Source organism: Myotis myotis, unplaced genomic scaffold, assembly GCF_014108235.1.
Source record: "Myotis myotis isolate mMyoMyo1 unplaced genomic scaffold, mMyoMyo1.p scaffold_m19_p_18, whole genome shotgun sequence".
NCBI classification, from domain to species: domain Eukaryota; kingdom Metazoa; phylum Chordata; class Mammalia; order Chiroptera; family Vespertilionidae; genus Myotis; species Myotis myotis.
Genome location: NW_023416322.1, coordinates 28153831 through 28169666, shown reverse-complemented (window position 1 = coordinate 28169666; position 15836 = coordinate 28153831). Strand labels below are relative to the sequence as shown.

Here is a 15836-nt window from a genome sequence, read left to right as displayed (position 1 = left end):
GAAGAGACCTCAGGGTGGCTTGAGACACTGAAGCCAAGCTGTTACAACCGTGGCTCAATAGGTCAGGAACTTGGCTCTGGTCTTTACTTTATTATTATTTGAACAAACAATTACTTTTCTCTGAAATTTAATTTTGATTTGTAAAGTTCAATTTTTCTTCTTTCTTTCAGAAATCCAACAAATTCATAAAATATACCAGAGCTGGTAAAATTGCTTAGCTAGTTCTGAATGCTTCATGAGTATAGAGAAGAAGTATGTACAACTTTGTAGTCCAACTACAGTAAGTATTTAAATGAAGTTTTTACTTTTCCTAAACTTTTTCACATCTATTATCCAGTATTTTTTCCCTTAGGGTAAGCTACTGAAGTAGGTAAAGCAGTTGCTATGCCACCATTCAACAGAAAAAGAAGACAAGACTTTTGTGCTCTTTTTCTAAGAATATCCATTATATACAAAGCAAACATAAATAAAAATTACAAACTCAAACTGTTCAGCTAAAACTGTGCCTTGACAATGGTCTTAAAAGTTGATAAACTTTGGAGTAATGGGCAAAGCTTGCAGACATCTAAAAAAGAGACTTTTCTTAATCTGTATGGAGTTCTGTTCCAAATTCTCTTCTTCTCTATCTGTAATCCTTGCAAAATCTCCCTTTCTGCCCTTACTGTTGGCACAACATTGGGCTACTCTGTCAGAGAACCCCCAATCTTAGGGGTTGTTGGTAAAAACCCCTTAAGCTCTTCATATCCCTATGGGACTCACCGTCCTCCGTTCCTCTTGTAGTTGTCTGGGACATAATGAGGCTGCAGAAAAGAAAAGGAAGCAGTGAGTGTACACTAGAAGCTGACAAAGCTGAATCATACGATCTGGGGCTAACTCACGATAGAGAGGTGAGGAGGTAAAGGAAGAAAAAAAATGGGGCTGAAGCCCTTACGAGCTGGGTGACTATGTTTTAAAGTCAGAAGTTCAGTACTTCTATTAATCTGTAGACCGCTAGGCTCACGGTTCTTTTTGCCCCATCCCAACTTTTAAGCAGTTAAGGTTGGGGTTTCAAAGCTAATCAGTGAGCTGCTGTCTGAGCAAGAAGGACCAGAGAAATCTAGATGAGAGGCAGGGCTTGGTTGTGGGTAGAAAGAATATAAAATAAATACTGTGTAGAGAAATATGAAATTAATAATAGAAAAAACAGGGACATAAAGGTTTGCTTTCTGGCTAGATTACCTCTAAGCATTCCAGGATGACAGCTATGAATTTTGACAGGCCCAATTACAAGAAGAGAGAAGGATGAGAAGAGCTAATCCAGGGTTTCATTATAGCAAATAGATGAATGGGTGACCAAAATCTTTATGGAATGATGAATGGCATAAAATAATCAGAGGAGTATGTTCACAACAATTTAAAAAAAAAATACAATAAAAAAAAGGCTGATAATAAAAATGCTAACAGTAGTTATTTTCTGGGTAGTGGGATAATACAGTCAGTCATGTGCTGCTTAATGATGGGAAATGCATGGTTAAGTCATTTTGTTGTTGTGTGAACATCATAGAGTGCCCTTACACAAACCTAGATGGTTTAGCCTATTACATACCTAGGCTGTATGGTATAGCCCCGTGGTAGGCAAACTGCGGCCCACGAGCCACATGCGGCTTTTTGGCCCCTTGAGTGTGGCTCTTCCTAAGCCTTAGGAGTACCCTAATTAAGTTAATAACAATGTACCTACCTATATAGTTTAAGTTTAAAAAATTTGGCTCTCAAAAGAAATTTCAATCATTGTACTGTTGATATTGGCTCTGTTGACTAATGAGTTTGCCAACCACTGGGCTAGCCTATTGCTCCTGGATATAAGCCTATACAGCAGCATGTTACTATACTGAATACTGTAGGCAACTGTAACAGAATGGTATTTGTATATGTAAACATAGAAAAGTTACAGTCAAATACAGTGTAAAATATTAAAAAATGGTACACCTGTATAGTGTACTTACAATGAATAGAGGCTGCAGGACTGGCAGTTGCTCTGGGTGAGTTAGTGACTGAATGGGGAGTGAATGTGAAGGCCTAGAACATTATTGTAAACTATTGTTTTATAAACACTACACTTTACACTTAGGCTATACCAAGCTTATAAAACAACACAAAGTTTAAATCAAGCATGAGAAAATGATGCAATAAAAATGTAAACATGAGATGAGTGAGGCTGCTGCTGGTATAACATGGGATACTGTTTACAGCAATTTTTTAAAAAATAAGCAGAAGCAGTACACTTTAAAATAACTATAAAAGTGCAGTATAGTAAATACATAAACCAGTAACAGTCATTTATCATTATCAAGTATTATGTACTGCATACAATTGTATGTGCTATACTTCTATATGAATGGCAGCACAGCAGGTTTGTTTACACTAGCATCACCACAAACATCTGAGCAATGCATTGAGCTATGATGCTCCAGTGTCACTAGATGACAGAAAATTTTCAGCTTCATTATAATCTTATGGGGCCATCACTGTTATGTAGTGCATGGTTGTATGTATTTTTAAAATTTATTGATTGATTTTAGAGACAGAAAGGTAGGGAGAGAAGGAGAGGGAGAGAAGAAGAGGGAAAAGAAGAGAGAGGGAGAGGGAGAGGGAGAAGGAAGGAGAGAGAGAGAGAGAGAGAGAGAGAGAGAGAGAGAGAGAGAGAGAGAAAGGGAGAGGGAGAGAGAGAAACACTGATTTGTTGTTCCACTTATCTATGCATTCATTGGTTGCTGCTTCTTTTTCTTTTTGTTACTCCTCACCCCAGGATATTTTCCCATTGATTTTTACGGAGAGTGGTAGAGGGAAAGACAGACAACACATTGATTGGTTGCCTCCTGCACAAGCCCTGACCAAGGCCCAGGCTGGGGAGGAGCCTGCATCATTGGTTGCTTCTTGTATGTGCCCTGACCGGAGATTGAACTGGCAACCTCAGGGTATTGGGATGACCCTCTAACCCAGGGGTCCTCAAACTACGGCCCTCGGGCCACATGCAAATACAAATATTGTATTTGTTCCCGTTTTGTCTTTTTACTTCAAAATAAGATATGTGCAGTGTGCATAGGAATTTGTTCATAGTTTTTTTTTAAACTATAGTCCGGCCCTCCAACGGTCTGAGGGACAGTGAACTGGCCCCCTGTTTAAAAAGTTTGAGGACCCCTGCTCTAACCAACTGAGCTACTTGGCCAGGGCTTATAATTTTTCTTCTTAATGCTTTGTACTTTAAAATTTTTATATAATGATGCCTTACATTTTAAATACAGGGACAAAAAGGAAAAGCACTGAATACTTTTCACAAAAGGTTTCTCAGCGTTCTTGATTCTACTTGCTTCTTAAAATTATGAATGTGAAAAACCAAAAAAAAAACAACTACAATATGGGGCTCAAGGGCAAAGATTAGATTAAAGAGTTGAGAGAGAAAAAAGAGAAAAAAACGACTAATGTGTAATCAGGAAATAAAAAATTTCCTGAGACACAGCTCATGCCAGGAAATGCAGAATAAATGTATTTATGCTGCTCAAACATCCCAAACAGAAATAAAGATTTCCAGAGTGTGGGATGGAAACAGGATGCCACTTGAGAATTCTTACTCTGTGAATTCCATGTATGAACTACATTGTCCTGACATGTACAATTAGGAGAGAAAGGAGACTTACAGAGAAATCTCTTTTGGGAGTGAGCTTCTTGGGGAAGTGATCAAAGGCATAGGGTTTGGTGCAGACAGGATAGCGGTTCCGGTGGATCTTGTAAAACAGGTGTGCTGACTTGTCAAGCCGATAATCACAGATGTACACATCTTGCTCCTTCACTCCTTTGGGTCTTCCTATGGGTCCAAACACTGTTAAATAACCCTATTTCCCTTCTCTCCCCGAGCTGCCCAGAGACTACCCCACACCACTGAGAGAGCAGTTAGACTCTTTAAGAGGGAAACACTGCATCTATTACTAACCATTTGGTGACTGCAGGAGAAAGGAGAATTCTCAGACACTAGCAACAAGAAAGGAAAAAGGGTGTCTAGCATGTTGGGGATACTATAGGATGGAAAGAAACCAGAAATGTAGATAAAGTGCTGCAGGGATTTTTGAAGAAAGATTTGGAGGAAAAACAGAGCAGAATATGGGGAAGTTATGGGAAAAGAAAGGCAGTACAAATAAGGAAAGCACATCTGGCAATGAACACTTTATCCCACAAATACTAACAAAGTGCTAACTATACAGTATTACAGAAAAAAAAATAAAAAAGAGAATTGACATTATTCAATACCAAGCACTAGGTAAAAGAAAGAAAAAAAATACAGTCTAGCTCTCTGACTAGCCTTGGACAATCTTTTATGAAACAGAGACGATAGGAGGTGATTTCTGACGTTGCCCAGACCCCTTACCTTTACAGTACGTGTAGAGGTCCAGCACGCAGCAGGTCCCCACGACGGCCTCCAGGGGGATGATCTCGTAGAGCGGCACCCGGAACAGCTCGTTGTGGTAGAACCGACGGGACGGAGAGTGGTGGGTTTCATGGGGCCGGAAGTAATGGTGGCCAAAGGCAAACCGTTCCTCTCTAAAAACAGAAAAAGAGAAGAGAGAGGTTTAGCTGGTTAGCAAGATCCTGGTGCTTATTCAGCTCTGTGCAGATGGGGCACAGCTGGAAGAAAAGAGATAAGTCCTCCACACATACTTTTCATTCTTCCAAAGCTTCTCAATTCGGAAGATGTCAAGTTTATCTCTGTTAATGTGAGATAACAGTCGATAGGACTGACGGACTGGGTGGCCATCAGGCGTGCGCCGACTATCCCTCATCAGATATACACAGTCACCTAGGAAGGCAGAGAACACAGGAGGTTAAAATCATTTCTGCATCAATTCTGTTAGGCATCCATTGGTCTGGCTCCAGGTCTACATAGAAAGAAGTTAAAATCTAAAACAATAAATTCAACCAGCAGTCTAATGGTGATAATCAACTCTAGACTATGAGAATGAGCTGAGGGAGGTCTTCCATCTTTTAGAATCCTACACGTCCTTTCTAGTCTTATAATTAGCTTTATAAGACCCTGTTCTCGCCACATTAGTTTTATCTGGTGGAGGGGAAGTGCATGTAAGCCTAAGGACTGAAAGATACAAAAACCTTTATTCCATTGCTACTAATGGTCATATGGAGACAATGACTATTATGCAGACAGCTGACACCTCCTACTATTCAGAAAGGTCTGCTTTGACGTAGGGTCAGCTCCCGTGTACGCACCTTGACGAAGAAGCAAGTCATCTCGGAGCAAACAGATGAAGTAGACACATCCAGGCTGGGCATAGTGGGGCCGAGGAATCATGGGTACCTCCTGATAAGAGCACAAAGCCAATGGATAAGGGCTGGGCCTACTACATCCAGCCTGCTGATCTCTATTCAAGACGCAGATAACTAAAACTAAGAATTCCCAACCAAGTAAAATTTACTGTTTAGTCATTTCAATACATCACAGATATATAATAAAAGATGAAAGCAACTGGGAAAATGAAGGTAGAGGACAAAATGGACAGGCTAAGTACCCCAAACTATATGCTATGAAGCACTAATTGTGTGGTGGTTCTGTACCATCTAGAGAGCATTTGAAGGGGAACTTGGTCACAACAACTGGGGGAGGTTACTATAGTATTTAGTGCCCAAGGGCCATAAAGCCAAATATTCTGCAATGCATCCCTCACAACAAAGAACTCTCTACTCAAAATAACAACAGCACCACTGTTAAAAAAAAATATCACAGACATAAATATGGCAGAGCTAAGACCAAAAGCCCATATAATAACTTGGGCAAATTAATCGACAGTCTTTCCTGGAGTGCTTGGCTAAGGCTAACCTTTGCTGACTCTGAGTCCAGTGCTTTTTTCATTTAAACACTGCCTAACACAAGTGGTATTTAGAGTACCCAAGTTTTGGACTTTACAAGCTACTTCTTTTATAAATAGCTGATTGTTGATAAAAACCATAGTTTTGCCTGGCTGGTGTGACTCAGTGGTTGAGTATCGACCCATGCACCAAGAGATCCCAGGTTCGATTCTGGATCAGGGCACATGGTTGCGGGCTCGAACCCCAGTAGGGGGCGTGCAAAAGACAGTCTATCGATGTTTCTCTCTAATTGATGTTTCTATCTCTCCCTCTCCTTTCCTCTCTCTCTAAAAATCAATAAAAACAAATGCATACACACAAAAACCCACCATAGTGTTATAGAGTACCATTCCTTCCATATATTTCTAGCTATTTTATTTTCTCTTTGATCCCACTCCTAAGAAAGGAAGGGCAGAATTATTACTCTCAATGTAAAGTAAAGAAACTGAGGCTGCCCTAGCCGGTTTGGCTCAGTGGATAGAGCATCGGCCTGTGGACTGAAGGGTCCCAGGTTTGATTCTGGCCAAGGGCACATGCCCGGGTTGTGGGCTCGATCCCCAGTAGGGGGCGTGCAGGAGGCAGCCGATCAATGATTCTCTCTCATCATTGATGTTTCTATATCTCTCCCTCTCCCTTCCTCTCTAAAATCAATAAATAAATATATTAAAAAAAAGAAAAGAAACTGAGGCTCAGAGGTTGAGTGACTTATCAAAGGAAATTCAGTACATTAGGAGCAGGGTTGATAAAATATCATATACTACATCTCCTACTTTTAGATCATAGAGTATTATCAGAAGGCAGCTTACTCTGTCCACAGGCCTTGGGTCACACTGCTCACAAAGGTAGTGCTCCACATCTGAGTTCAATCCCATGCAATCACAGTGCTGCCACACCTGTAGGGAAAAGTACAGTTGGGGGGACAGGGTGTCTCAGACTTACTGAGAGAAGTCCTGGGTGCTAAGATATAAATATTTAACAAATAGGAGAGGCTAAAGTAAAACAGGAATGAACTAAGGGATAAGTATGTAAAACATTAGAGATAAATGATAAAATAGGGGAAAAAGAGTAAGGACTCTTCTGAACACAAGTATACAGATTGGTTCACAATATATAGATCTGTGCAAATAAAATGGGAAGATGGATAGAAAATGGGAGAATGAGCACAGTACCAAACTATTACTTACTAAATAACATATATCAATGATATAGTTATTGTGAAAGGCTTTGCAGTTACAAAATATTTTTACTTATCTTTAATTATATTCTCCCAACAATCCTATGTGTTACTCATAGCTCCATTTTCCATAAGATAACAAGTTCAGTAAATTGGAATACTAAGGTTCAAATCCAGGCCTTCACTTCTTCGTCAGGAGCTCTATAAACTACATTCCATCTGTATTAATGTTATACAAAGTGCAGTACCTCTAAAGTTTTGCAAGGTAAAGCACTATCCTAAATACCATCATTCATCTTGGTCCAAGACATGTATAGTGGGAAGTGGGCAGAAAGAATGGGAGGCAGGAAAAGGAAAGGATAAAATGAAAGAGACAGATACATAAAAGGAGAAAAACAATACGGTGAACAGTGGGGGCAACAGAAACCAAGACAAAGTTAAAGTTCATAAAAAGCTGCCAAGCCGCAAGAGGCACGGGCAGCTTCTTTGAATATGGTCACCATGGTCATCAGGACTGGGTTTCTGCTTCACCTCGACCCTCACCATGCACTTGTCACACTGGATCATGAGGCCTTCGTCCTTGTAGAGGCCACAGATACAGCGGATAACATCATCATCCTTCTCATGCCCATTCTCCTTTTCAGAGACTGAGGTCTCACTGCTGTCTGCCTCACTTGCTGTTTCTCCAACAATCTCATCAATTTGGGCTGATGCCTCATGCCGGGCGTTATAATAGGCTTTTCGTAGGCGGCAAACATCTCTTCCAATTGGGGATTTACGCCCGTAGTACTTCTGAAGAAAGCAGAAGAAAGAATTCATGTTTGGTCTTCTCAATGTGGCTTAAAAATATACTTGAAGAGGTAGCAGGATTTTCTTTATCCTCCCATTTTGGTTAACAGAATTTCAATACCATCAAATATAATGCCAGGCATTTGAAAACAACTTAAACTAAACTAAAATGAATTAACATTAGAATCTGCATGGTAATTTTTCCATTTTTTCTATTGCTCTGTCATTCAACTCCTTTACTGTCCACTTGATAAACTACACAGTGACCATGAAATATGAATTAATGTCACAAGAATAATGTTGTGGAGAAGCTCTTGATTTACCTTTGTCTTGCAGATATTAGGGACAGAGCTATAAGCTTTAAATATATATATGAAAGCTGGGTTTCAGTAAAAAGCATGTTATAATTCAGGATTGCCCTAATCGCCCACTTGTCTGGTTTTCTTTCTCATTTCTTGTCTTCAACCTCAATTCTTCCTTCATCTAGTAACCTTTATTAAAAAATTTCAATAAGTGTAAATGTTTTATTTATTTTTAAAATTTTATTTATTGTTTAAAGTATTACAAATAGAAGTACATAATCTAGTAGCCTTTTATCCTTCAAATACCTCTTCAAGGTATTTCAAAATCACGGAATAATTTCCTCTTCTATGTACCATACAGTATTCCATCCTCTCCTTTAAATCAGTTTAAAATCACATTTTCTCTAATAAGCTTCATCTAGTCTTTTTTTTCTTTAATTGTTGACAGTATTACAGATGTCCTCCATTCCCCCCTTCTTAACCTCTTTAGCTAGCCCCCAAAGCTTCACCTATTCTAAAATGTATTCACATAGTACCCCTCAATTCCATTCTTAAGATACACTTACAACTATTTACCTATAATACTTCTGTGTATTTCACATATACTTATTGTTTTGAGGAAAGAAACTGTGGATACAATTTAAATGTAGTAAAATGTGCGTATTATGTAAATATAAAGGTTTAATACTTAATGAGGTTTTTACAAAAACTGTTTTTTTGCGAGTATGACTTAATTTCCATTTTAATGTCTTTATTATACAAGATTCTATAATATTTAGTACCATGTATCTTTACCCTAAGGGTACTCAAAAAAATTACTGGCTTTCTTAACCAGAAATATGAAGGTTTATAGAAGAGGGTAAAAATCTTAAAATTCCCAGAATAGTTCTTCAGAACAAACTTCTAAAATCTGTGTTTGAAGTCAGTGAGAAATACCTCAGCATTCCGAAAGACTTTGAGCATGTCAGCATCAAAAGCCTCCACTGTTTTATAATAACCAATGAGGATCTGCTTCTCTATGGTAGAAAGATCCAGGGGATCAGATATCTTCTCATAATAATCAGCATTCCTAGAACATAAAGCCAGGTGTCAATCTGGTATACTTGGTACTTTAAAAAGAAATACAGATGATTCCCACATATGTGAACTTACTTCTTCTTTGGGGGGAGGTTCAAAAGTGGTGCTGCCAACGCTTGTCGGGAAGAATCTGCAAAAGAATACAAGGTTTAGTAGAAGGGCTAAATGATACAAGGGAGACAAGTATTAACTCAAATGAAAAAGTAGAATCCTCAAAATTAACAGTTAGAAAAAAAAAATCTAAATTCTTTTTGAGGGCTATGACAAATGCAAATATTTTTTAGAAATGGGGGTAAAGGCAGGGATCAGAAGATACTTTCAGAATTACTTGGAATATAAAAGCTATAGCATATATGCTTGAAATGTTAGATCCGTAAGGAGAAACGTTAGATGGGTAATGAGAAAAATTTTCATTGAACAATGAGAGATGGGAACTTATTTAGGTAGCTAGGCTGCTTAGTGCAAATTTCAGCTCAATCTATATTATAAAAAGGCCTGTGGCCCTAATGCCATAAGACCAAAGACCGGTGTGGGTGGGCAGGACTGCAAATGTGGCGGAGGGTGGTGGGCTCGCGGGTGGGCAGGGCCACGCGATTTCGTGCGCTGGGCTTCTAGTAAATTATATTACAGCAAAGATCACCTCATTCAAACAGGTCTTCTAGTTCTCTGTTGGTTTGGATTTAATTAAATTCCAGATAATGGATAATTTAGTACTGTAAATATTTTCTGGAATCCTTTTGTTCATAATAGTTACTTTGTATTACAAAAACAGAAGTCATGCTGTGGGGCTACTTCTCATTGCTACCTTATTTCCTTTCTAGCAACTTACAATATATATAGAAAAAAGCCTGTTGTTTCATACCCAGAATGTAATGGACAATAGATGTACTACAGTTTTACATTAGACCAGATGGAGCTGGTTGAAAATTAAGACTGTGACCTTTTGGGATAACAAAACTGTAAAAGCTACTCAAATATGAAGAAAAGTACAGAAAGAAGAAAAAAAAATTCTCCAGAATTTATTTATTTGTTAATCCTCAATTGAGAATATTTTTCCATTGAAAGTGGAAGGAAGGGGGAGAGACACAGGGAGAGAAACATTGATGTGAGAGAGACATACTGATTGGTTGCCAGGGCCAGGGATCAAGCCTGCAACTGAGGTACGTGCCCTTGACTGGAATTGAACCCGCAGGCTGATGCTCTATCCACTGAACAAAACAGGCCAGGGTCAGAATTTAGGGAAGAGAAGACCAGCCAAAATTGATAGCAAAAGCTGCAATTATTTGTTAAAATCTTTTATTTTAAATATCTCCAAATTTTCTGGTCATAAAAAGGCATGTACATTACCAAACTCCCTACCCAAATTAAAATCTCTCCTTCCCCACCCTTACCCCCAACACATATCCAAAAGATGTGTCTTGAAAAAGAAACGGGGTAGGGTAAAGATATTTGCATGAAAACACCATAAAAAATATTTTTATTGATTTCAGAGAGGCAAGGAAAGGGAGATAAAAACATCAATTATGAGAAAGAATCATTGATTGGCTGCCCCCTGCATGCCCCACATTGAAGATCGAGCCCACAACCTGGGCATGTGCCATGACCAGGATTTGAACCGTGACCTCTTGGTTCATAGGTCTATGCTCAACCACTGAGCCACGCTGGCTGAGCTGAAAACACTCTTGAAGTAATTTTTTTGTAACTTTAGGTCTTTATTCTTTCTTTTTTTCAACTTTTGTTTTTTAAAGGGAACTCTTTTTTTTTAAATATTTTTTTTTCTTACTGATTTCAGAGAGGAAGGGAGAGGTTGAGAGAGATAGAAACATCGATGAGAGAGAATCAATGATCGGCTGCCTCCTGCACGCCCCCCTACTGAGGATCAAGCCCACAACCTGGGCATGTGCCCTTGACCGGAATCAAACCCGAGATCTTTCAGTCCACAGGCTGATGCTCTATCCACTGAGTCAAACCAGCTAGGGCTAGATCTTTTTTCTTGATGTAGGGCCTGTAATCCCTCCAAAATATATGCAAAATTATGTACATGCATTTTTTCTAGGGAAAGAGTGCATAGCTTTTCTGAGATTCTCTGAATATCAGAAAATCAAATATCTGTCAATCAAAAAAGGTTAAGAATCACTGACGCCATATGTTCATACTTTTTTCTTATATTACTACTAGAGGCCCGGTGCACGAAATTCATGCACAGGGTGTGTGTGTGTGTGTGTGTGGGGGGTCCCTCAGCCTGGCCTGCACCCTCTGGCAATCCGGGACCCCTTGGGGGATGTCCAACTGCCTGTTTAGGCCCAATCTCACAGGGATCCCTGTGGGATCGGGCCTAAACCGGCAGTCGGACATCCCTCTTCCAATCTGGGACCGCTGGCCCCTAACCGCTCGCCTGCCTGCCTCCTGCCTGCCTCCTGCCTGCCTGATCGCCCCAACAGCTTCTGCCTCAGCCCCCGTCGCGGCTTCGGACCAAGGTCGGTCAGCTGTCTGGTCTAATTAGCATATTAAGCTTTTATTATTATAGATGTCACTGCTTCATTCAGGAATTTTTTTTTTAAAATATATTTTATTGATTTTTCACAGAGAGGAAGGGAGAGGGATAGAGAGTTAGAAACATCGATGAGAGAGAAGCATCAATCAGCTGCCTCCTGCACACCACCTACTGGTAATGTGCCCGCAACCAAGGTACATGCCCTTGACTGGAATTGAACCTGGGACCCTTTAGTCCGAAGGCCTAGGCTCTATCCACTGAGCTAAACCGGTTAGGGCATTCAGGAAAATTTTATCCAAGACAGAGACCTGCTTCTTTCTATACTGTAGCTAAAAAAATGTGATTTCTAAATATAATACTTATGGTAAATCTAATAAATAGAAAAAAATTGACTTATAAGATCTAGGGATTTAAAAACAACAATTCCCAAAGACTATCATCAGTCCTGTAATTCTATACTCTGACAAAAGGAAGAGCTAAATAAACCTCCTAATTTCCTAATCCTAAACTGTCACTTGTTCTTGGATGTCTCAAGTGAGGATAAATGGTATGACTTTTAGAAAAAGCTAAGAAGAATGAATTTGGGGTGGATATGGTCACCTTTATAAGAGATGATACCATCACAGATCTCTTTGAAGATCTGAGCGAGGCGGGCTGCTCGAGCCACTTCAATGTTTTCCTCTGCAGCTGCCAGCCGTCTTGTTCGAACAGATCGGGCTGTCTGCAGAGCGGAGAACTGGGTCATGAAGACGTCTGGAAGAATAAAGTGAAAATTAGCTTCAGGAAAAGAGGAGCTCTACATGGCTTTTTCTCCCCCAATGACTTTCTGCCCTTTGCTCAATTTTTGTTGAAGTGATTAGTTGAAGTCATAGAGTTCTTTCTCTCTTTCTTACAGGAAAATCAGAAAACAATGAAGTTTACCAGAGAGACAGATGCTGCAAGTTAGAACGAGCTTATTTTAGTAGCCAAATGCTACATAGTGTAGTAGCTGAAAGTCTGAGCTTCAAAATGAGTCTGTGTTTTTACTGTGGATTCTCTACTTATTAGATTTTGATCTTGGGCAAGTTACTTAAATGCTCTGTATCTCAGTTCCTTAACTGTAAAATAGGACTAGTGGTAGTATTTTCCTCATGAAGTAATTATGCAGATGAAATAAGCATCTTTTTAATGTGTCTAGCTCAGTGCCTGACCTATAAAAGACTCAGGAAATTATTATTATTACCAGACGATTTGAACTAACTGAATTGTAAACTTAGAGAATTTATGCCAATCAAATCACTGAGAGGATAGAAGATTTTGGGCAAATTTCTATCTAGTCCCTAGCTCAGCATATTCCCTCATGCACAATGCAGAATGCCTGTATTTTCTGAGGGAAATAAAATAATAAGAGCATGAGCTTTTGAACACTATTTTCAGTTAGAAAGAGTATTTAGACATGCCAATTTCTCTTCTTTGACTCTGCTCTGGATAATAAATCTGCATCAGGAATGCTATTACATTATTCACTCATGAAGGTTAGAAAAAGGAAATCTGATGGTCTGTGTATATAATGCTGGTCTAAATGTGGGGGGCAAAAAGTCTTCAAATTAACACTGGTGTCATTTTCCTCTGCATCAGTCATCACTATTTACCCTGTCTGCAAGGTATTTTCCAGGTAGGAAAGAAGACAAAGGACCCACTACCTATATCTCATGTCTAGTGACTTTCAGGCTGTAGGTGATGTCTGGGAGGTGGTGGAAGGGGGTTTCTTCCTATTTCCCATAGTAGAAACAGGAAGGTGGAGAGCTGGAGGGATAGGTTATTGCTGATTGGTGTTAATATGCTTGGATCTTAACTTTTTTGGAACAGACCAAAAGGAATTTTTGAATAGACTGTTTGTTTGAAAGTAACTAGTGTAATCACTTTGAAATAACCTTTTGGAATTAGCAGACACTTTTCTAGTCCTTACCAGATTTGATGTTCCCATCATCTCGGCAGATGCCATTCCAGCGGGTATATAATGATGCTGAGTGAATATTATCACTGGTGTGCTTTACTTCCTCCTGTTTCTGCCGAATCTTCTCCCAGTTTCTGACCAGGAACACATGATGCTTTAATACAAAATTCCTGCAAGGAAAGAACAAAATAGTCCTTTTATTCATTCATTCAATAAGCATTTATTACACGTCTGTTCTATGTAAGCCACTGTTAAGATGTTATAAATGAATACTTATCAGTGAATTCAGCCGTATAAAGAGAATTATATATGAGAAAACATTACTCAGCTTTGCATCCTAACTTTTTTTTCACATAACAAAACATTTCCCTATATTATTTACTGATAATCCTGGGGACTTAAAGGCTACAAAAATTTTGGCAATTGAAACAACCTGATTTGAAGGCAGAACTTTATGGAGTATTTGTACAAATTCTAAAGAAAGTTTTTCAGATAAAGTACAGGATTAGCTCATAGGATTAGCTATGAGAAGGAGAACTGGCAGATATAAGCTAAGATATTTAGGATGGATATGCCCTGGGCAACGATGCTACAAGCAATGCCTTCACATGGATCTCTAAATGTAAATGAGTTACATGTATCTTGATTGACCCTACACATTATTTTGATGATTCCATTATTTTATTTTCACCCTAATACACATATAAAACAATGTTAGCTTGAATAAATCTCAAATATAGGCCTCTGTAATGGAGATTAGACCAATTTTATAGTTCTTGACTTTGGCTGTAAATTGAAATCACTTGAAACTACTGATGTCTGGATTCCATCTCTGAAAATTCTGGTTTAAGTGGTCGTGGGTGTGGCCTGGGCATCAAAAGCGTTTTTTGTTTTTCTTTTAAATTAATTTTAGAAAGGGAGGGAGGAAGGAAGAAAGAGAGAGACACACAATGATTAGCTGCCTCCAGAAAGAGCCCTCCAAACAAGGACAGAACCTGCAACCCAGGTATGTGCCCTTGACCTTCCAGTGCAGGAGATGATGCTCCTACCAACTGAGTTACACTGATTAGGGCCATCAGAAGTTTTTTAAAGCTTCCTAGGCTAACATGCAACTAAAGTAGAGAACCACTGGATTAGATCATCTGTTTCAATGAAGTTTAAAATTTCTATGACAAAGTGAAATAAAATAAAAGTGGCTAAAATTATAGTAAAGTAAGGATAAACTTTCTAAGATATTAAAGTGTGTAGTCAGGGGAAATATAGAGTATCTTAAAAAAAATAGAAAGCGTGATGATTGGGTGTTCACGCTGCTGTGTGAGATGAGCCGCCCATGAACCTTGTTATGCTTCTGGCACATGACCCGTCTGACGTGAACTTAAAAAAAAAAAAAAAAAATAGCCGAAACCGGTTTGGCTCAGTGGATAGAGCGTTGGCCTGCGGACTGGAGGGTCCCAGGTTCGATTCCGGTCGAGGGCATGTACCTGGGTTGCGGGCATATCCCCGGTGGGGGATGTGCAGGAGGCGGCTGATCGATGTTTCTCTCTCATCGATGTTTCTGACTCTCTGTCTCTCTCCCTTCCTCTCTCTAAAAAATCAATAAAATATATTTTTAAAAAATAAAAAAATAAAATAAAATAGAGTATCTTGAGAAATATGACATGTTTACATTGTTTAACCTCTGACATGAACAAATCCTTGAATACAAGGAAGAGTAAAAATGACTAAAGATCCTTTTGACTGCTGTTAATACATCAACAAAGTATGGATCCCTCTGGCAGACTGATGAAGCCCATATAATCCTTCTCTGAACAATGTTTTAAAAGCATTTAAAAAATTAATTTAAAAATTTAAGTAATTTTAATACATAGGATTAAAAGGAAACTAAATATGCTGCAATACAGTTTTCAGAATATTTTAAACATTAATTTTTAACACATGACAATATCTAGTTGAGGGTTTAACAACTATTGTAATTTTGAGGCAGAGATAAACCTAAATGATATTTTGAGATATGTGTAACACCTGTAACATAATATGAAAATGAATATCAGTGGCAAAACTCATGGAAACTGCAAATACTACACACACACACACACACACACACACACACACACATTTGTTGTTGCCTACAGTCATATTTAAGGTCATGCTAAATTTCAGTTAGAAAGTAGGTAA

At 38.8% G+C, this 15836-nt stretch overlaps 1 protein-coding gene and 1 non-coding gene across 15 annotated transcripts in view; one reads left to right on the top strand and one right to left on the bottom strand.

The window, feature by feature from the left end:
- ASH1L (ASH1 like histone lysine methyltransferase) overlaps positions 1–15836 on the bottom strand; it is a 133424-nt gene that overhangs the window by 7504 nt on the left and 110084 nt on the right. For 12 of the 14 annotated variants that reach the window (XM_036343762.1, XM_036343761.1, XM_036343760.1 and 9 more), the window contains 11 exons: positions 13674–13831; positions 12326–12478; positions 9307–9361; positions 9091–9223; positions 7607–7855; positions 6696–6782; positions 5254–5344; positions 4690–4828; positions 4400–4572; positions 3675–3841; positions 760–800 (listed from right to left, as the gene is read on the bottom strand). In XM_036343762.1, the coding sequence (XP_036199655.1) occupies positions 760–800; positions 3675–3841; positions 4400–4572; positions 4690–4828; positions 5254–5344; positions 6696–6782; positions 7607–7855; positions 9091–9223; positions 9307–9361; positions 12326–12478; positions 13674–13831 (1446 nt within the window). Of the gene's footprint in view, positions 1–759; positions 801–3674; positions 3842–4399; positions 4573–4689; positions 4829–5253; positions 5345–6695; positions 6783–7606; positions 7856–9090; positions 9224–9306; positions 9362–12325; positions 12479–13673; positions 13832–15836 lie in introns of those variants that run through there. The other 2 variants (XM_036343765.1, XR_004973333.1) reach the window with 2 other exon arrangements.
- On the top strand, positions 14928–15031 carry LOC118673843. Its single transcript, XR_004973509.1, has one exon. It is a non-coding gene; the product is annotated as a small nucleolar RNA U13 (small nucleolar RNA).